Raw genomic sequence first — 21,331 nt, 5'->3', positions numbered from 1 at the left:
AGAAGCCACACACCAAGGCCTGAAGTCAGAGCAGATTGGAGGTTGTATGTAGAGAAGTCATTATTAATTCCTGGACTACTTCCTGTGTGCTCAGGCAGGACACTAAGCAATAGGAAATGGACAACCTTTTCTCAAGAAGCTGCAATCTTGGAGGTGGAGAATGGAGGGACAGATACTAAGGCAGATACAGGCAATGTGTATTATGCTAAAAGAATGTAACCCCCAGAAAGTAGAAACCATATCTGTCCTATTTATCACTGTGTCTCCAGAACCTACAGCAGCACCAGGAACAAAGTAGGTGCTCAGTAAACGCATATTGAATGCAGGAATGCTACAATGGAGGTATAGAATAACAGCAATACTGATAGTTACCATTTACTGAGCACATACACATGCCAGGCACTGTACTAACAGTTTTACATACATCATCTTATTTGATACTCTAACCTTTTGTGAGTGCTATAATTATCTTGTTTTACAGATGTGGGAACCAAGGTGTTATATAAGTAATGCTTGTTCAAGGTTACCTAACTAGTAAGTGACAGAACTGGGATTGAATTCATAACTGCCTAACTTCACAGTTCATCCTCTGAACCTAAGATCTACTGTTCAAAATGCTGTTTTGGGAAGTTTGGCAGCTGATTAAAAAGTGCAAGGAGGCCGGGCGTAGTGGCTCAAGCCTGTAATCCCAGCACTTTGGGAGGCCGAGGTGGGCAGATGACTTGAGGACAGGAGTTTGAGACCAGTCTGGCCAACATGATGAAACACCGTCTCTACTAAAAGTACAAAAAATTAGCTGGGCGGGTGGCACGCTCCTGTAATCCCAGCTACTGGGGAGGCTGAGGCCGGAGAATCGCTTGAACCCGGGAGGCGGAGGTTGCAGTGGGCTGAGATCGCGCCACTGCATTCCAGCCTGGGGTACACAGCAAGACCCTGTCTCAAAAATAAAATAAAATAAATAACAATAAAAAGTGCAGGAAAGACCTAAGATAGAAAGACTACTAGAGTAAAACCCACATCCAGTAAACAGCAAGAACTGAAGCAGTTATAGTGGGAATGGAGAAAAAAAGATGTACTTTTTTGGCACTTCAAAGGGCTTCTAAATAAAGCTCAGGGCTCGGTGACCTGCTGGATGTAGGGAATGTCTACGTGTCTTGCCTGAGAATAGAAAAAATACTGGTTGGAATAGCTTTTCTCTAATTCTCTGTTCGACAGTACTGGTTGACATTTTAGGTAGATGATCCAAATTTCTAGGTTTGCTAGTTTCCCAAAGCACCTAATCAGGTGCGGGTCACATACAGTAGTGAAAAATCAGCTTGAAAAGCCCCCCAAAGAGGGCCGAATAAGAAGCCTGGAGAACGCACAAACCTCTTAGGAGCGCTCACAGCCTCTCAGGCAGGCGGGCACTACAAAGAGAAAGGTGGGGCTTCTCCAAGAACTACAACTCCCACAAGGCATTGGGCGGAACACCACGGTTTCCGTCCAGTGCTTATTTCCGGTCTTTCCGATGCTGACGCTCTCTTCCTGTCTTTGTGGGTCCGGAAAGGCGTTTGGGATGCCCATGGTGAGTCCGGAGGCTTAGGGTGTCCGAGCGGGAGAGGCGAGAGCCTCGTGTCCGCGCATCACCCCGTGGCTGGAGGGTTAGCTAGGGAAGGGCGGGAAGGGCAGAGAACGCGGTGGCTGGAGGACGTGTAACCTTGACAAGAGGCGGGAGGCGGGGGGCAGAGGTGATTGACCCCCGCCCCCCGCCCGTGGGACCTAGAAAGGGATGTGACAGGCGAGGACGAATGGGATCTCAGGGGCTGGACTGGAGAGTGGGGTACAGGGATGTGTGGAGGACCCTGCGAGTCCGCGGTGGGATCCCAGTGGAGCTGTGGCCAAGGAGGAAGGGAGCAGCGGGAAGGCTGCAGCTTTGGGCACTCCTGTGTGAGGGAAAGCTACAGGCTCCTGCAGGTCCGAGATTGGCCGAAATCAGGCACCCCAAGGAAAGCCCTGCTCTGGCCACGTGGTGTCCCCTCAGAAGACCCCACCAGCCGGTGGGCATCCCGCGGCTTCTGACAGGAAGAGGGCCGTAGATATATTGGTGCTTGTACCAGTTTTTCGAGGGCTGCAGGGTGAAGATGGTAGGAGAGTCTGGAGAACGGGTCTGCGCTGGTGGCTTATGGACTACTCTGTGGAAGGGGCTGCTGCTCTGGTAGCATCGAAGGAGCTTTCTATGGGAGCGCTGTCAAGAGGATTTTGGTGAATTTGACGTACTTGGTTTGATAACTCACTTTGCTTTTTTCTCTAAAGATGAGGCTGCTGTCATTTGTGGTGTTGGCTCTATTTGCTGTCACTCAAGCAGAGGAAGGAGCCAGGCTTTTGGCTTCCAAATCACTGCTGAACAGATACGCCGTGGAGGGACGAGACCTGACCTTGCAGTACAACATCTACAATGTCGGCTCAAGGTAACTCGAGGCCCTGGAGTTACAGATTAAGCCTATTTCTGGATTCTTAGTTTTCAGATGGGAATAGGGAGCATATTGGTGGGTAATGGTTTCTCTTTGGGACACTTCCAGCATCAGATATATTGAGTGAATAAATACACTTCGGGATCTACTTTTGGAAAGGAGGACATTCTTACCTAAGCTACAAGAAACCATCTTTCACGTTTTGGGTTGGAAGAATTTTAGAGTACGGAAGTGGCAAGAATTGTGGAAAAACAAGGAGGGAAACATAAAGACACAGAAAATACACAATCCCTTGTTACCTCAGGGGTTTAAAATGTCATCTTCCAGCCTGGCATGGTAGCTCATGCCTGTAATCTCAGCACTTTGGGAGGCCGAGGCGGGCGGATTGCCAGAGGTCAGGAGATCGAGACCAGCCTGGCCAAAGTGGCAAAACCCCATCACTACTAAAAATACAAAAATTAGCCAGGTGTGGTGGCAGGTGCCTGTAGTCCCAGCTACTCGGGAGGCTGAGGCAAAAGAATCGCTTGAACCCAGGAGGTGAAGGTTGCAGTGAGCCAAGATCGTGCCACTGCACTTCAGCCTGAGCCACAAGACCGAGACTCCATCTTAAAAAAAAAAAGAAGTGTCATTTTCTTTCTTTCATTAGCCTAGAGCATTTTTGTTGCCTTTCTTTCATTTTATTCCCTTTAACTTTCTCCTCTGTATTCACTGTGTTCGTCTTCCTCCCTCCCTCCATACACATAGGCATGTACATGAAGAAAAATTGAGGCAAGGATGAACTTGGACCTATTGCCTCCTGGATACTTGATTATTTTGGTGCTTCTGAGCAATAGAATCCAGTCCTTGACCTGGATTCTTCAATGCAACAGAACCAAGTTGCTATATTATTCATATCTCTCTTTTGCAATTCTGATTTTTTTGGAGAAGCAGGCAGGTTTGATGGTTTATTGCTTTAATTTAATTTTATTATTATTATTTTTTTACATGGAGTATCACTCTGTCACCCAGGCGGGAGTGCAGTGGTGCAGTCTCTGCTCACTGCAGCCTCTGCTTCCCAGCTCCAAGTGATCCTCCTGCCTCAGCCTCCTGAGTAGCTGGGATTACAGGCGTATACCACCACGCCTGGCTAATTTTTGTATTTTTTTTTTTTTTGAATTTTTTTTTTTTTTTGAGACGGGGTCCTGGCTATGTCGCCCAGGCTGGAGTGCAGTGGCGCAATCTCTGCTCACTGCAAGTTCCGCCTCCTGGGTTCACGCCATTCTCCTGCCTCTGCCTCCCGAGTAGCTGGGACTACAGGCGCCCACCACCACGCCCGGCTAATTTTTTGTATTTTTTTTTAGTAGAGACGGGGTTTCACCATGCTAGCCAGGATGGTCTCGATCTCCTGACCTCGTGCTCCGCCCACCTCGGCCTCCCAAAGTGCTGGGATTACAGGCGTGAGCCACTGCGCCCAGCCGCTAATTTTTGTATTTTTAATAGAGACAGGGTTTCACCATGTTGGCCAGGCTGGTCTTGAACTCCTGACCTCAAGAGATCAGCTGGCCTTGGCCTCCCAAAGTGCTAGGATTATAGGTGTGAACCACTGCACCCAGACTATTGCTTTAATTTTTTTGTTTGTTTGAGACCGAGTCTCACTCTGTCCCAGGCTGGAGTACAGTGGTGCGATCTTGGCTCACTGCAACCTCTGCCTCCCAGGGTTCAAGCAGTTCTCCTGCCTCAGCCTCCCAAGTAGCTGGATTACAGACGCTCACCACCGTGCCCAGCTAATTTTTGTATTTTTAGTAGAGACAGGGTTTCACCATGTTGGCCAGGCTGATCTCGAACTCCTGACCTCAGGCGATCTGCCCACCTCGGCCTCCCAAAAGTGCTGGGATTACAGGCGTGAGCCACGGCGCCCGGCCTGCTTTAATTTTATGTCCATTACTTACTAACCCTTTTTGTTTCGTCCGTTTTCTAGTGCTGCATTAGACGTGGAACTATCTGATGATTCCTTCCCTCCAGAAGACTTTGGCATTGTGTCTGGAATGCTCAATGTCAAATGGGACCGGATTGCCCCGTATCCTCTTGGCACTTGGTGATGAAGGTCGGGGGGCAGGGAGAGCCTTGCCTGCAAAGCAGCAGGGGTACTTCAAATAGGCTGGATATGTGTGGCTGTCCTCCTGTCATCTCTCTGGATAAGATGGACCAAGAGAGGTTGGTGTAAATTGTGTGAGCATGATTTAGAGTAGACATGAAGAAGGAAGATCCTGAAGTTCAGATTATAAGACCCTGAAACAAGCTGGGCGCGGTGGCTCATGCCTGTAATCCCAGCATTTTTGGGAGGCCGAGGTGGGTGGATCATGAGGTCAAGAGATTGAGACCATCCTGGCCAACAGGGTGAAACCCTGTCTCTACTAAAAATACAAAAATTAGCTGGGCACGATGGCACGCACCTATAGTCTAGCTACTTGGGAGGCTGAGGCAGGAGAATCGCTTGAACCCGGGAGGCGGAGGTTGCAGTGAGCCAGGATCCTGCCACTGCTCTGTAGCCTGGGCAACAGAGTGAGACTCTGTCTCAAAAAAAAAAAAAAAAAAAAAAAAAAGCAAACCCTGAAACATACTATACTGGGAGGATATAGACACTTAATAAGATGTTTGTGGCTGGACAAAGATATTTAAGGTGCTTTTAAAAGAAATTCAGGCCAGGCACAGTGGCTCATGCCTGTAATCCCAGCACTTTGGGAGGATCACGAGGTCAGGAGTTCGAGACCAGCCTGGCCAAGATGGTGAAATCCCGTCTCTCCTAAAAATACAAAAATTAGCTAGGCGTAGTGGTGGGTGCCTGTAATCCCAGCTACTCAGGAGGCTGAGGTAGGAGAATCGCTTGAACCTGGGAGGTGGAGGTTGCAGTGAGCCGAGATCGCGCCACTGCACTCTAGCCTGGGTGACAGCAAGACTCTGTCTCAAAAATTAAAAAAAAGAAATTCACTGGGATGCTAGCATGAAGGATCTGGGTGACCTTTTAAAGTCTCTTACTCAATGAGTCTCTTATTCTAATCTACCAATTATCTCCTGAGTATTGAATTAGATGGTATTTTTCTTCCTGTGAATTAAAGTATATTTAAGCCAGGTGTGGTGGCACATGCCTATAGTCCCAGCTACTTGGGAGACGGAGGTGAGAGGATTGCTAGGGCTTGGGAGTTCAAGCCTGCAGTGAGCTATGATAGTGCTGCTGTACTCCAGCCTTGGTGACAAAGTGAGACCTAGTCTCTTAAATAATAATTAATTGTATTTTATTAGTCTGTTCTCAAGTTGCTATGAAGAATAAGCTGAGACTGGGTAATTTTAAAGAAAAGAGGTTTAATTTGTTCACGGTTCTGCAGGCTGTACAGCAAGCATGGGGGGGGATGCCTCAGGGAACTTATAATGGTAGAAGGTAAAGGGAAAATAGGCACGTCTTACATGTCTGGAGCAGGAGGAAGAGGGTAAGGGGGGAGGTGCTACACACTTTTAAACAACCAGATCTTGTGAGAACTCACATCATTAGAACAGCAAGGGAGAAATCTGCCCCCATGATCCAATCCCCTCCCACCAGGCCCCTCCTCCTACATTGGGGATTACAATTCCACATGAGATCTGGGCAGGGACACAGATCCAAATCATATCAATAATAATTATATATACATTTAGGTTTATTGGTAAGGGTAAATGTGGTCTTTGTATTTGTTTTTGTTTTGTCTTTTTTTTGTATTTTCAATAATTTCCTTCAATTATAGTTAACAAAAGATTTTCTATGAGCTTGGCCAGGCGCGGTGGCTCACACCTGTAATCCCAGCACTTTGGGAGGCCAAGGTGGGTGGATCACAAGGTCAGGAGATCGAGACCATCCTGGCTAACACACAGTGAAACCCCGTCTCTACTAAAAATACAAAAAAATTAGCCAGGCATGGTGGCGGGCACCTGTAGTCCCAGCTACTTGGGAGGCTGAGGCAGGAGAATGGTGTGAACCCAGGAGGCGGAGCTTGCAGTGAGCCGAGATCGTGCCACTGCACTTCAGCCTGGGCGACAGAGCGAGACTCTGTCAAAAAAAAAAAAAAAAAAAGATTTTCTGTGAGCTTCAGTGACTATTATTTCTTTTAATCATCCAAGAAGAAGCACTGATAAAATGACTGTAATTTTTTTTTTTGAGATGGAGTTTCGCTGTTGTCGCTCTTGAGTGCAATGGTGCAATCTCAGCTCACTGCAACCTCCGGCTCCCGGGTTCAAGCGATTCTCCAGCCTCAGCCTCCAGAGTAGCTGGGATTACAGGCACTCGCCACCATGCCCAGCTAATTTTTGTATTTTTAGTAGAGACGGGGTTTTGCCATGTTGGCCAGGCTGGTCTCGAACTTCTGACCTCAGGTGATCCACCCACCTCAGCCTCCGAAAGTGCTGGGATTACAGGCGTGAGCTACCATGCCTGGCCAAGTGACTATAATTTTTTTATCCATAACATATATTGCTTTGGAAGTTTACTTCAAAAACCATGACACTGAGTATAACATGGGCTCCTTAAAATTTAGCTGGAAAAACAACCTGTAATACCATACACTTTAGATTTTAAAAAGATGCCTACGCCCCATGTGGTGGCTCATGCCTGTAATCCCAAGACTTTGGGAGGCCAAGGCGGGAGGATCACTGGAACCCAAGAGTTTGAGACCAGCCTGGGTAACAAAGTGAGACCCCATCTCTCGCTCTTTTTTTTTTTTTTTTTTTTTTTTTGAGATGGAGTCTCGCTCTTTCACCCAGGCTGGGCTGGAGTGCAGTGGCGCGATCTCGGCTCACTGCAGGCTCCGCCCCCCGGGGTTCACGCCATTCTCCTGCCTCAGCCTCTCCGAGTAGCTGGGACTACAGGCGCCCGCCACCTCGCCCGGCTAATTTTTTGTATTTTTAGTAGAGACGGGGTTTCACTGTGTTAGCCAGGATGGTCTCGATCTCCTGACCTCGTGATCCGCCCGCCTCGGCCTCCCAAAGTGCTGGGATTACAGGTGTGAGCCACCGCGCCCGGCCTTTTTTTTTTAATATTAAAAAAAACAGTAAATTTTAAAAAGAAGCCTATATATATATATATATATATTTTTTTTTTTTTTTTTTTTTTTTAGCTGGAGTCTTGCTCCATCACCCAGGCTGGAGTGCAGTGGCATGATCTCAGCTCACTGCAACCTCTGCCTCCCGGGTTCAAGCAGTTCTCCTGCCTCAGCCTCCCAAGTAGCTGGGACTACAGGTGCATGCCACCACGCCCAGCTAATTTTTTTGTATTTTATTAGAGACAGGGTTTCACTGTGTTGCCCAGGCTGTTCTCGAACTCCTGAACTCAGGCAATCCACCCACCTCGGCCTCCTAGAGTGCTAGGATTACAGGTGTGAGCCACCGCGCCCGGCAAAGAAGCCTATATTTTTTCATTCCTGAGAGTATTGCCGGCATGAGATCAGCACGTTATTGGCAAATGTTTTGTAAATGGTGCATTTAGTCCACAGGTTGAAAGGCTGCTACAACTTTAGCTTCATCTCTTTCTGTTCCTTAACTCTTGAGCCAGTGCTAGCAATGTCTCCCACACCGTGGTCCTGCGCCCTCTCAAGGCTGGTTATTTCAACTTCACCTCAGCAACAATTACTTACCTGGCCCAGGAGGATGGACCCGTTGTGGTGAGTTGCCCAAACCCTTAGCTGGATGGAATTTGGATCTGCCTTCCCTTAAAATCTCTTGTGGTGGGGGTAAGAGGGGGATGAAGAGAGGTTGCTTAATAGATACCAAAATACAGTTAGGGCTGGGCGCAGTGGCTTACGCCTGTAATCTAGCATTTTTGGAGGCCGAGGTGGGCAGGTCACCTAAGGTCAGGAGTTCGAGACCAGCCTGGCCAACATGGAGAAGCCCCATCTCTACTACAAATACAAAAATTAGCTGGGCATGGTGGGAGGTGCCTGTAATCCCAGCTACTTGGGAGGCTGGGGCAAGAGAATCATTTGAACCCAGGAGGCAGAGGTTGCAGTGAGCCAAGATCACACTACTGCACTTCAGCCTGGGCAACAAGAGTGAGACTCCGTCTCAAAAAAATATATGTATAGTTAGAAAGTATAAAACCTAGTGTTTGATAGTTCAGTAGGGTGACTATAGTTAACAGTAATCTAACGTATATTTCAAAATAGCCAGATGAGAAGCATTTGAACATTTCCATCATAAAGAAAAGATAAATGGGACCAGACGTGGTGGCTCACGCCTGTAATCCCAATATTTTGGGAGGCCAAGGCAGGTGGATTGCTTGAGCCCAGGAGTTGGAGACCAGCCTGGGCAACATGGTGAGACCCCCATTTCAAATAATTAGCCAGGCATGGTGCATGCCCCTGTGATCCCAGGTACTCAGAAGGCTGAGGTGGGAGGAATGCTTGAGCCCGAGAGGTTGAGGCTGCAGTGAGCTGTTTTATTGCCACTGCATTCCAGCCTGGGCAACAGAGTGAGACCCTGTCTCAAAAAAAAAAAAAAAAAAAAGTTTAAGGTGATGGATATCCCATCTAAAAAGTATAGATTGTAAAAACAAAAACCTCTTACAGAAAATTTACACAGTAGCTACTAAATTCTGAGGGAGATAACATTAACCAGACACTTGGTATTGTCTTAAGGAAGTATGTTTCAAATTAAAGTTCTGGACTAGAGTGATTGAAATGGATGAGAGAGGTGTACCATGGCCTTCCCCTCCTCTTCATTCCTTCTGCCTTCCTTTTCATCTGGAGTGTGTCATTTGCTGCCTACTGATGTCCTTGTCTTTCCGATCTGTCTTCTCTGCCACTGTCAGATTCTTCCCAGTCTCCACTGTTACTCTCTCCTTCCCTTGCTTAGATTGCTCCTGCTTATGGCATCAGGGCTGAGCTTTTCTGCCTCTCACTTCACCCCCTCCAATAGTCTAGCAATTTTCTGCCTCCAGCCTTTTCTCCCACTCTGCCCATACAGACCCTACATCCTAGTTAGGCCAAGCTACTTTCCATACCTTCTCCCCCAACTCAGTCCTTATTCTTTCCTCTGTGCCTTTGTTCTGTTTGAAGTACCCTTTTCCCTCCACTCCATTATATCTGAAGCCTTCTCAAGACCCAACTTTGAGCTATGTCTCCTTGTTTTCTGTCTTCAGTTCATATTGCTCTTTGCTATTCATTCTTTTCTTTTTTCTTTTTTTTGAGACAGAGTCTCACTCTGTCGCCCAGGCTGGAGTGCAGTAGCACAATCTTGGCTCACTGCAACCTCCACTTCGCGAGTTCAAGCGATTCTCTGCCTCATCCTCCTGAGTAACTGGGACAACAGGTGTGTGCCACCGTGCCTGGCTACTTTTTTATATTTTTAGTAGAAATGGGGTTTCATCATACTGGCCAGGCTGGTTTCAAACTCGTGACCTGTGATCTGCCCGCCTCGGCCTCCCAAAGTACTGGGATTACAGGCGTGAGCCACCGTGCCCGGCCACTATTCATTCTTTCATAAACATATATTGACTGCATCTAAACTTCTGTAGCACTTATAGTCTATGCCACTTGAACATTTAATCACTGTCTTCAGTAGTTTTTTTCTTATTTATAGATCTTCCCTCTCCCAACCCCCATCTCCCAATTTAATTATAAACTCCCTGAGGCCAGTGACTGTCTTAGATTTCTCTGTTTCCCATATATGATAGAAACTCAGTAGTAAACAGTCTTTTGATTGATTGATGTAAAGGTCAATAGACACTTATGAAGCCCCTGAAATGTGCCAGACTCTGGGGAATACCAAGAGGGTTAAGATACTGTTCAAATCCTCAAAAAGCTTAAGTCATGGACGTGGTGATATATCATTTGTTGGACCTGCTAATAGTAGGTCAAAGAGGAGCACTCCTTGCCTCCTATTCCTGGGTTTATGCAGTTTTCTTTTTAGAGTTTATATAGGGCAAGTGGTTCTTTTTCTCTGAATTACAGGATGGAAAAAGGTCATATCCTTTGTCAGGAATTATAAACTTTAAAGTATGTAGTCAGCTCTTGTAATACTCATATTTATGATTGTCCTATATGAGAAACAACTTCAGTTAAAACTATAATGTGTGGTTCTCTATAACAAGGTGATATCTGTTTCCCAGGGCTAAGACCTAATCCAGTTGTAATAAAATCAATTAAATGAAAAAAAAAAGCTTAAGTCATAAATGTATAAAGCCAAATAAATGTATAAATTTATGAAGCTAAAATGTGTGATCCTCCATTACCAGTAGGGCTGTAGGCTAATTAGTACAAGTAGGGAAGGGACTTAACACAGTCAACCACAGAATGAAAATAACTAACACTCAGTGCACCTTCTGCATTTTCATTTTTCATAAACTACATGGAACCATATTCTTCTAAACCTAGTGGTGTTTTCACATCCGGTATCATTTCTGCTTTCAGAACCAACCTCAGGACTCTTTGGTTCTACCTGGTAGTTGATGGGTTAATAGACATAAAATCAAAGGTCCAGCTGCCACTTTGGAATAAAGTTGTTTGCAGTGTGCTCCAAACTCTTGGCCTCCTCTCCAAGACAAAGGAATGTGGGCCAGACTCAACCCCTCCTCTAATAATGTACATTTGGGTAGGGCTTTATACTTCATTATATATTTTTGCTATTTCATTTGAGCCTCACATTAACCCTGTGAAGTAGTGGATTTTTGCTGGAGGATTAAGTAAATGATTACCAAGGGTAAGTCATCCCATTGCACACCCTGCCCTGTAGAGGGGCCAGTGGTGGTGAGCAACTTCACTCTTTCCGGAGTCTAAGGCTCAGACAGAAGAATTTGGCTTTAATTTCAGTTGCATGCCTGGCCTACCTTGTTTAATATATGTTCTCCATGGGGTATTTCTCAGGTCTTCTGGCTCCTAGGTACTCCTCTTTACAACACACTAAGAGTGAATCATCCAACTCTCTCTAGCCAAAAGCTTTCCCTCATCTTCTTGAAGTTCTCCTGAGCCTTTGGGAACTAAGACTCTAATTCATAGAGTTGGGTTGGTTGGGACCGCCCTTTCTCAGATTAGATGAGGTGGAGACTTGCCTTAATGTTGTTCTTTTCTTCTTTTCAGATTGGCTCTACCAGTGCACCTGGACAGGGAGGAATCCTGGCTCAGCGGGAGTTTGACAGGCGATTCTCCCCTCATTTTGTAAGCTTTCTAGTGTTCTCTCTCATCAGTCCCTTGGTATGAGAATGCCCTTTTGGTTCTGGACCCTCTTGGCTTCCATAGATTTGTTTTGTTGGTTGGTTCTTGCCCTGTCTGTTTTTTGGTGTCTGATATAGATACTTGTCAAATAGATTGATTTAGCCATGTCCAGAGATTTTTGGCAATGAGATCACAATTGCCAAAACCATGAAACTGACTTAAGTAGAGTCCCATCTTTGAGTAGATACCCATCTTAGACTCCTGGGTCTATTTTGAGGTTTTAAAAAAAAAATCTGGTTAGATTCAGAGGGTCATAGATCATTGGGTAGGGTAAGTGGGAACTTTACTGTGGTCTAGTCTAGGAAAGAATTTTTTGAAGATGAGCCTGAAGTACTGAATGCTGGAATTCATTCAGTGAATAAGTATGATGTTCCAGATTATGTGCTCATTCTGTGCTCTGCTTTGGGGACACAGTGATGAATAAGACACAGTCCCTTCCATTAAAGATCTTACAGGCTGGCGAGGCACCATGGCTCATGCCTGTAATCCCAGTGCTTTGGGAGGCAGAGGCGAGAGGACCACTTGCGGCCAAGAGTTTGAGGCTGCAGTGAGCCATGATCACACCACTGCACTCTACCCTGGGTGACACAGCAAAACCCTGTCTCTAAAAATAACAAGATCTTACCGGCTCATAGAGGACTCAAAATAGGTAAATGGGGAGGCTGAGGCAGGGGAATTGCTTGAGCCCAGGACGGGGAGGTTGCAGTGAGCCAAGATCGAGCCACTGCACTCTAGCCGCCTGGACGACAAGAGCGAAACACTGTCAAAAAAAAAAAAAAAAAGTAAATGGGGAAAATGCTATGATAGAGGTTATATACCAGGTGCTGGAGGAGCATGCAACGGGAACATCTAATGAGAGGGGACTTTCTGAAGGAGGTAAGGAAGGGCAGGCACTTGAGGAGAGAGAGCAGCGGAGATTGAGAAAAGCATGGTGTGATTCAGGAATGGCAAGTAGTTTATCAAGGCTGAAGGACAGAATGTGAGGTGGAGGAATGGAAAAGAGGGGGCCTGAAGTGTAAACAAGGGTTAGATCATAGGTGGCTTGACTGTCAGGGGCAAGACCAGGGCATCTCCATTCTCAAAGATTATCTGGAACAGAAGCTTCTCTTCCAGTCTGGTTTGGGTCAAGTGAGTCCTTTGGTTTCACAGCTTGAAAGATTGGTCTTTAGAGAGCCATTCTATATCAGGATTGGTCAGAGAGGAACCTTCTTGCCTAAAGTTCTGCTTAAAATTTGTGCTGAGTTAGGCCTGGTGGTGTGTACCTGTAATCTCTGCTACTTGGGTGGCTGGAGGATCGCTTGAGCCCAGGAGTTTGAGGCTGCAGTGAGCTATGATTGCGCCACTGCACTCCAACCTGAGCAACAGAGTGAGACCCTATCTCTAAAAATAAAAAATAAAAATTAAGAAAATTTAGGCTGGGTGTTGTGGCTCACACCTGTAATTCCAGCACTTTGGGAGGTCAAAGCAGGAGGATCACTTGAGCCCAGGAATTTGAGACCAGCTTGGGCAACATAGTGATATTTTGCCTCTACAAAAAATAAAAAAAAATTAGCCAGGTGTGGTGGTATGCCCCTGTGATCCTAGCTACTCAGGAGGCTGAAGTGGGAGGATCACTTAAGCCCAGGTCAAGGCTGCAGTGAGCCGTGACCGTGCCACTCCACTCCAGCCTGGGCAACAGAGCAAGACCTTGTATCGGCCGGGTGCAGTGGCTCACGCCTGTAATCCCAGCACTTTGGGAGGCCGAGGTGGGTGGATCACAAGGTCAGGAGTTCAAGACCAACCTGACCAACATGGTGAAACCCAGTCTCTACTAAAGATACAAAAATTAGCCAGGTGTGGTGGCATGCGCCTGTAATCCCAGCTACTGGGGAGGCTGAGGCAGGAGAATCATTTGAACCCTGGAGGCGGAGGTTGCAGCGAGCTGAGATCGCACCACTGCATACCAGCCTGGGTGACAGGGCGAGACTCCGTCTCAAAGAAAAAACTAAGACTTTGTATCAAAAATAAATAAATTTGGGCTAGGCTGCTCCCTTTCTCATTGGACTCATATTTTCCCTGGCTTCTCCTGTGCCCTAATCCAGACTTCTAAGCAAGGTTTTTGTTTTCCTTTACAGCTGGACTGGGCAGCCTTTGGGGTCATGACCCTTCCCTCCATCGGCATCCCCCTGCTATTATGGTACTCCAGCAAGAGGAAATATGACACTCCCAAAACGAAGAAGAACTGATTGGGGCTTCCACAGCCCTCCTCTCCCAAGAAATCCAGGCTCCTCTCCCAAGAAATCCAGGTGCTTTCCAGACTCCAAAGGATATCTTAAATGCAATCTCCTCTCTCTTAGCCCTTGGCCACTTTTTCCTGGATCCTGCCCTGCTCTCAGCCATAGTGAAGGACCAGGCCTAGGAGTCTGTGAGAGCCTCCTTGGTTCCATCATGAAGCCATAAACAGGAATGCCTTTGGCAATAGCCTTGAGCCTAGAGGGCCCTCTGATGCCCCACTGAAGTGCTGTTGGTTTATTGCTGGCAATGTGAATTCTCTCAGGGGTCTAGGAGGGGCATTTTGGAGACTGCCTGACACCACCCCCATCCCCTGCCTCCCCCTCTCAGAAGAGGGTGGAAGATGAAATGAAAGCTATGGGACTCTTGGAGGATACCCAGTGTCTATTCTGGGTTAGAGAAGTGCTTACTAAGGGGTTTTCTAATAAAAACAAATGCCACGTTGACTTGTCTGTTTTCTTAGCCCCCGGGTGAGCACAGGTGATTATTGGAACTCAGTCTTTGCCCAGACCCCTGGGCAAGCGAGCTGGGTTCTTGCCTTGCTGTAGGGGTTTTGGGCGGGTCCTGTTCCCGTGGAGATATCTGCCCTTTTGAATCTTTTGCTTCCATCCCTTATTTTCCTCTGATTGGTGTTCTCATCAGTCACCACCTATTGCTGTACACCTTCCTTGCCAGGCAGCTCCTCTTCACAGCTGGAGAATGTAGGATGGGGAAACATGGTCTGCAGAGGAACAGTTATTCTCATCCCCTTAGATCTCATCTGATTTATTGACTCAGTATTTGTTTTTTTTGCGTTTTTTTTTTTTTTTGAGATGGAATCTCGCTCTGTCACCTAGTGGTGAACACCCGTGCCTGGCAACCGAGTGTTCTATCTCTCATGCCTGACTCTAGCCCTTTCTCTTTAAGAACTAGCTTTTTGGCCAGGCGCCGTGGCTCATGTCTGTAATCCCAGCACTTTGGGAGGCCGAGGTGGGCGGATCACAAGGTCAGGAGATCGAGACTATCCTGGCCAACGTGGTGAAACCCTGTCTTTACTAAAAATACAAAAAATTAGCTGGGCTCTGTGGCATGGGCCTGTAGTACCAGCAGATCGTGCCACTGCACTCCAGCCTGGTGACAGAGCGAGACTGTTTCCAAAAAAAAAAAAGAACTAGCTTTTCTTTTTTTTTTTTTTTTTTTTGAGATGGAGTCTCGCTCTGTCACCCATGCTGGGGTGCAGTGGCATGATCTCGGCTCACTGCAAGCTCCACCTCCCGGTTCATGCCATTTTCCTGCCTCAGCCTCCCGAGTAGCTGGGACTACAGGCGCCTGCCACCATGCCCGGCTAATTTCTTTTTTGTATTTTTGGTAGAGACGGGGTTTCACCGTGTTAGCCAGGATGGTCTCGATCTTCTGACCTTGTGATCCGCCTGCCTCGGCCTCCCAAACTGCTGGGATTACAGGCGTGAGCCACCGCACCCGGCCAAAACTAGCTTTTCTTGAGCTTTAATTTTACTTTCTTGGCTGGGCGCGGTGGCTCAAGCCTGTAATCCCAGCACTTTGGGAGGCCGAGGCGGGCGGATCACGAGGTCAGGAGATCGAGACCATCCTGGCTAACACGGTGAAACACCGTCTCTACTAAAAATACAAAAAATTAGCCGGGTGAGGTGGTGGGCGCCTGTAGTCCCAGCTACGTGGGAGGCTGAGGCAGGAGAATGGCGTGAACCCTGGGGGGCGAGCCTGCAGTGAGCCAAGATTGTGCCACTGTACTCCAGCCTGGGTTAAAGAGCGAGACTCGGTCTCAAAAAAAAAAAAAAAAAAAAAAATTTTACTTTCTTTTTTTGAGTTGGAGTCTCGCTCTGTTGCCCAGGCTACAATGCAGTGTTGTGATCTTGGCTAACTGCAACCTCCACCTCCTGGGTTCAAGTGATTCTCCTGCCTCGGCCTCCTGAGTAGCTGGGATTACGGGCACCTGCCACCATGCCTGGCTAATTTTTGTATTTTAGAAGAGACGGGGTTTTACTATGTAGGTCAAGCTGGTCTCGAACTCCTGACCTCAAATGATTTGCCCACCTCAGCCTCCCAAAGTGCTGGGATTACAGGCGTGAGCCACCACGCCTGGCCCTTTTTTTTTTTTTTTTTTTTGAGAAGGAGTCTCAGTCTTTCACCCAGGCTGGAGTGCAGTGGCACGATCTCGGCTCACTGCAGGCTCCGCCCCCCGGGGTTCACACCATTCTCCTGCCTCATCCTCCCGTGTAGCTGGGACTACAGGCAGCCGCCACCTCGCCCGGCTAATTTTTTGTATTTTTAGTAGAGACGGGGTTTCACCGTGTTAGCCAGAATGGTCTCGATCTCCTGACCTCGTGATCCACCTGACTCAGCCTCCCAAAGTACTGGGATTACAGGCGTGAGCCACCATGCCCGGCCTTTTTTTTTTTTTTTTGAGATGGAGTCTTGCTCTGTTGCCCAGGATGGAGTGCAGTGGTGTAATCCCAGCTCACTGCAATCTCTGCCTCCTGAGTTCAAGCAGTTCTCCTGCCTCAGCTTCTCAAGTAGCTGGGATTAGAGGTGCATGCCACCACACCTGGCTAATTTTTGTGTTTTTAGTAGAGACAGGATTTCACCATGTTGGTCAGGCTGGTCTCGAACTCCTGACCTCAAGTGATCTGTCCACCTCAGCCTCCTAAAGTGCTGGGATTACAGGCGTGAGCCACCACGCCTGGCCTGAATTTACTCGTAATGCCTCTGTTCTTTGAGCTCTGGCAGGGAAGAAGTGCCTGGATCCCTTGAGTTGGGCTCTGAGCGTGACCTATGGAAAGGCAGTGACTTGCTGCTGCAGCAGTGGGGAGAAGCCACTCTGAGCTGACTCTGTCCAACCCAGGAATGCCGTGGTCTGAGAACAGCCTCCCAGGCAGGAGGGAAGCCCAACAAACACCGGCTTTGTTTCTGCTACCGAGTTTCCCAGTTTAGATTCTGCTCCCCCGGCTCCCCTGCCCAACTGGTTTAACCTTTCCTTAGCCCAGCAATCAGAGCCTCCAGGCCCAAGAGGATGAAAAGAACATGGAGACAACGGGAGGCTCCAAATGGAGTAGCCCTCTGCCAGCTCACATCCCTCTTTCAGGGGCTGCAGCTTGGACATCCCAGGACTGGCCAGGTTAGAGGCAAGGAGGATATGTTTGCTTTTGTTCATTGTGTTCCTGGTGGAAACCTGGGACTTGTTCAGGAGAATGGGGAGCATAGGCCAATGAGTCAGAGGCTTGGGGTTGAGAACAGGTGTGGGGAAGGGGAAGGGAGCTAGTCTGATATGCATCATTTTGCACTCCAGGACTATGGAGTGTTAGCCTCTGAAGGAGGAAATGCTATTTTCCATCTGTGTAGTCTCCAAGGAAAATATAATGAGTTAACCTATGGGCGGGGTTTTGGCTTAGAGAATAGGGTAAACTTCATAACTCTGGAAGGTAATACAGGTGCTCCTTGACTTCCAATAGGGTTATGTCCTATAGGTTTATATGATATGCATATCAGGACGTAACCCTGTTGTAAATTGAAAATGTTTTAAGTTGAAAATGCATTTAATACACTTAACATACCAAACATCATAACTTTGCCCAGCCTACCTTAAACATGCTCAGAACACTTACATTAGCCTACAGTTGGGCGAAATCATCTAACACAAAGCCTATTTTATTATTTTTATTTATTTTTTGAGATGGAGTCTCACTCTGTCACACAGGCTGGAGTGCAGTGGTGCAATCTTGGCTCACTGCAACCTTTACCTCCCGGGTTTAAGCGATTCTCGTGCCTCAGCCTCCCTAGTAGCTGGGATTACAGGTGCCCGCCACCACGCTTGGCTAATTTTTGTATTTTATTATTTTTTTTTTTCTGAGACAGAATCTCACTCTTTTGCCCAGGCTGGAGTGCAGTGGCCCAATCTCAGCTCACTGCAGCCTCCACTTCCCAGGTTCAAGCAATTCTGCCTCAGCCTCCCGAGTAGCTGGGACTACAGGCACGCGCCACCACGCCCAACTAATTTTTGTATTTTTTAGTAGCGACGGGGTTTCATCATGTTGGCCAGGCTGGTCTCAAACTCCTGATCTCATGATCCACCCGCCTCGGCCTCCCAAAGTGCTGGGATTACAGGCAAGAGCCACCGTACCTGGCCTAATTTTTATATTCTTAGTAGAGATGGGGGTTCACCATGTTGGCCAGGCTGGTCTCGAACTCCTGAGCTCAAGTGATCCACCCACCTCAGCCTCCCAAAGTGCTGGGATTACAGGCGTGAGCCACTGTGCCTGGCCCACAAAGCCTATTTTATAATAAAATGTTGAATATCTCATGTAATTTATTGACTACTGTACTGAAAGTGAAAAACAGAATGGTTTTATGGTACCCGGAAGAGGATTTCTACTGAATGTGTATGGCTCTCACACTCTTGTGAAGTCGAAAATCTTAAGTCAAACCATCATAAGTCGGGGACCATCTGTATAAGATTCCTTCCTTAATCTGAATTCAGAGAGGTGCTCCTTTCCCAAAAGCTGGGGGCGTCTTTATTGTACCTTTCCCTTACATAACTCAGCACTTTGTGTCCTGGCCCTAGTCATGACGAAGGCCCCTAGGAGGCAAACCCAGGCCTGACACAGATGACAAGAGAAGCATTGTGAAGACAGTTGGTGTCACAGGCACCTTGAAAAAAGGCCAAAGCTAGATAACTCATCTCCTAAGAGATCAACTTTCTTGGAGTCAGGATGGAATGTGAACCTCCCTTAAGTAGTGGTGTTGGAGAATATAAGAGCCTCTAAAATCTATAGACAGAAAGTCTTGGCTGGAATAGTTGGCTTTAGGATTGAGCCCTCTTAACTTCTTAAGGAAATTTAATAGGAGGATGAGTGGCAGACAACACTCCTCCACTCTAACTGAAAACCACCCTAGGGAGGTGTGAACCTTGATCTCAGGATTGTGTGCAGATCTGTGAGGGGAGAGGAAAGTAAGCACTGATCCCACATCCTTCCTGGAGGCTGGGTACCCAAACTGAGGCTCCTCCCTAAAAGGCAATACAGACAGTAGGTCAGCCGCCAGCATGTTCCAGATGTCCCCACCGCTGGAGACCAGCCCTCCAGCCCTCCCTCATTGTGCAGACTTTCCGCTGGCATCGGCTTACCCACACACCCCACCCTGGTACCAGGAGGAGCCAGGTGCCTTGATTTCCACTCCCTTCCTGTACTCGGCTTTGGCACTCGAAGAAAGTGAGTGGGAAACGGATATAAGAATTTCTACAGGCCGGGTGCGGTGGCACACGCCTGTAATCTCAGGACTTTGGGAGGCTGAGGTGGGCGGATCACCTGAGGTCAGGAGTTCAAGACCAGCCTGGCCAAAATGGCAAAATCCCATCTCTACTAAAAATACAAACAGTAGCCAGGCGTTGTGGCGGATGCCTATAATCTCAGCTACTTGGGAGGCTGAGGCAGGAGAATCACTTGAACCCGGTGGGCGGAGGTTGCAGTGAGCCGAGATCGTGCCATTATCGTGCCATTGCCCTCCAGCCTGGACAAAAAAGTGAAACTCCATGTCAAAAAAAAAAAAAAAAAGAATTTCTACAAAGCTGGAAGTAATGGAGCGATTCAGTGAAAGGATGAGAAGTTACCAAGGCTTAGTCCCTTGAGAGAGCAGCTAAGAGTGGGGGAAGCAGCATATGCCAGAGGCAGGAGTACTGGGTCCCAGCCCCAACTCCACCACTCACTGGCTGTATGACCTTGGGTAAATCATGCTCCCTTCTGCTCAGGAGGCTGAGGCAGGAGGACTGCTTGAACCCAGGAGTTCAAGGCTTCAGTGAGCCGTGATCATGCCACAGCACTCCAGCCTGGGTGATAGAGTGAGACCCTATCTCAATGGAAAAGAAAAATTATATATATAATATATACATTATATATATAATATACATTATATTATGTATTATATATAATGTATATAATATAATGTATATTATATATAATGTATATAATATAATGTATATTACATATAATGTATATAATATAATGTATATTATATATAAAATATAATGTATATTATATATAATACATACATTATATATAATTATATCTATTATATATTATATAATATGTTATATTATATATTATATAATATATAATGTATATTATATAATATATAATGTATATTATATAATATATAATGTATATTATATAATATATAATGTATATTATATAATATATAATGTATATTATATAATATATATAATGTATATTATATAATATATATAATGTATATTATATATAAGTTATATATAAAATAGCTCTCCCTCTTGGAGCCTGTTTCCTCATCTGCACAATCATGAAATTGTTTAATTAGAGGATTTTTGAGGACCCCTCACCGGTACGATAGGGCAGGTATTACCCCTTTGTTCTTATGCAGTGAGGAACAACCACTGTCACTTTCTCATCTTGTGGGTGAGGTCCAGCCAGGTGGGGAAGGGCACACACAGTTCTACATCTGGTAGCAGCTGCTCTCTTCCACTCACCGACAAGAGAATTTTTGAGCAAGGATAGACCATAGATTACCTAATTCGATCCTCTCATTTAATAGATCAGGAAAGACACAGGGTGAAGCGGCTTGTCCAAGGTTGCCCAGCCAGTGGCAGCTAGCATATTTATTTATTATGGACCCAGCATTTATGTTCTACTGTTTGCACATGTCTCATTTAACATCTGCATTTTACAGATGAGGGGATGAGGCCAAATAGGTGACACAAGGTCCTGTAACTAGTGACTTGGCAGAGGCAGCCAAGATCTTCCAGCTCTAACATGCCCTTTCTGCTAGCCCACAGGAGGCGAGGAGGGCTCCCCGTTACCTCTGGAAGTCCGACATCCGCCCCAGCTGTCCTCTGCCCCAGGGAAAGCAGTGAAGGTGAGTCAGCCCCTGCCCCGCCCCAGAAGCTGTTATCTGGGAAGAGAGTTGGGGAGCTGGCCAAATATCCTGCCGCCTGGTATCCACAACAAGCCATGAGCCCCGGATATGCTGAGTTGCTTGGTCACCCCTGTTCCTGGTGCTGACACTAGGGCCCTTCTCAGTGCAGCTGCCCTTGTAACTGCTCCACCCTGTACTTTCATCACAAAAAAATACAGTCTTTCCTCCTCCATTGCTGTAACCTGCCTCTTAAAGGGACCGACAATCAGGTTTTTTTGTTTGTTTGTTTGTTTTGTTTTTTTTGAGATGGAGTCTCACTCTGTTGCCCAGGCTGGATTGCAGTGGTGTGATTTTGGCTTGCTGTAACCTCTGCATGCCGGGTCCAAGTGATTCTCCTGCCTCAGCCTCCCCAGTAGCTAGGATTACAGGTGTGCACCACCACGCCCAGCTAATTTTTGTATTTTTAGTAGAGACGGGGTTTCACCATGTTGGCCAGGCTGGTCT

The 21,331-nt window shown here is 46.9% G+C and overlaps 1 protein-coding gene across 1 annotated transcript; it reads left to right on the top strand.

Moving 5' to 3' along the window:
• Window positions 1–1,470: 1,470 nt before the first annotated feature.
• SSR2 (signal sequence receptor subunit 2) lies at window positions 1,471–14,376 on the top strand. Its single transcript, XM_063626839.1, has 6 exons — window positions 1,471–1,564; window positions 2,293–2,447; window positions 4,408–4,506; window positions 8,005–8,113; window positions 11,525–11,602; window positions 13,774–14,376. The coding sequence occupies exons 1-6, from the start codon at window positions 1,508–1,510 to the stop codon at window positions 13,882–13,884; spliced, it is 609 nt and encodes a 202-aa protein (XP_063482909.1). The 5' UTR covers window positions 1,471–1,507; the 3' UTR covers window positions 13,885–14,376.
• Window positions 14,377–21,331: the final 6,955 nt, after the last annotated feature.

This window comes from Symphalangus syndactylus, chromosome 12 (assembly GCF_028878055.3).
Source record: "Symphalangus syndactylus isolate Jambi chromosome 12, NHGRI_mSymSyn1-v2.1_pri, whole genome shotgun sequence".
Classification (NCBI taxonomy): domain Eukaryota; kingdom Metazoa; phylum Chordata; class Mammalia; order Primates; family Hylobatidae; genus Symphalangus; species Symphalangus syndactylus.
Note: the sequence above shows the minus strand (reverse complement) of the source record. Positions and strands in the feature narration are given on the sequence as shown.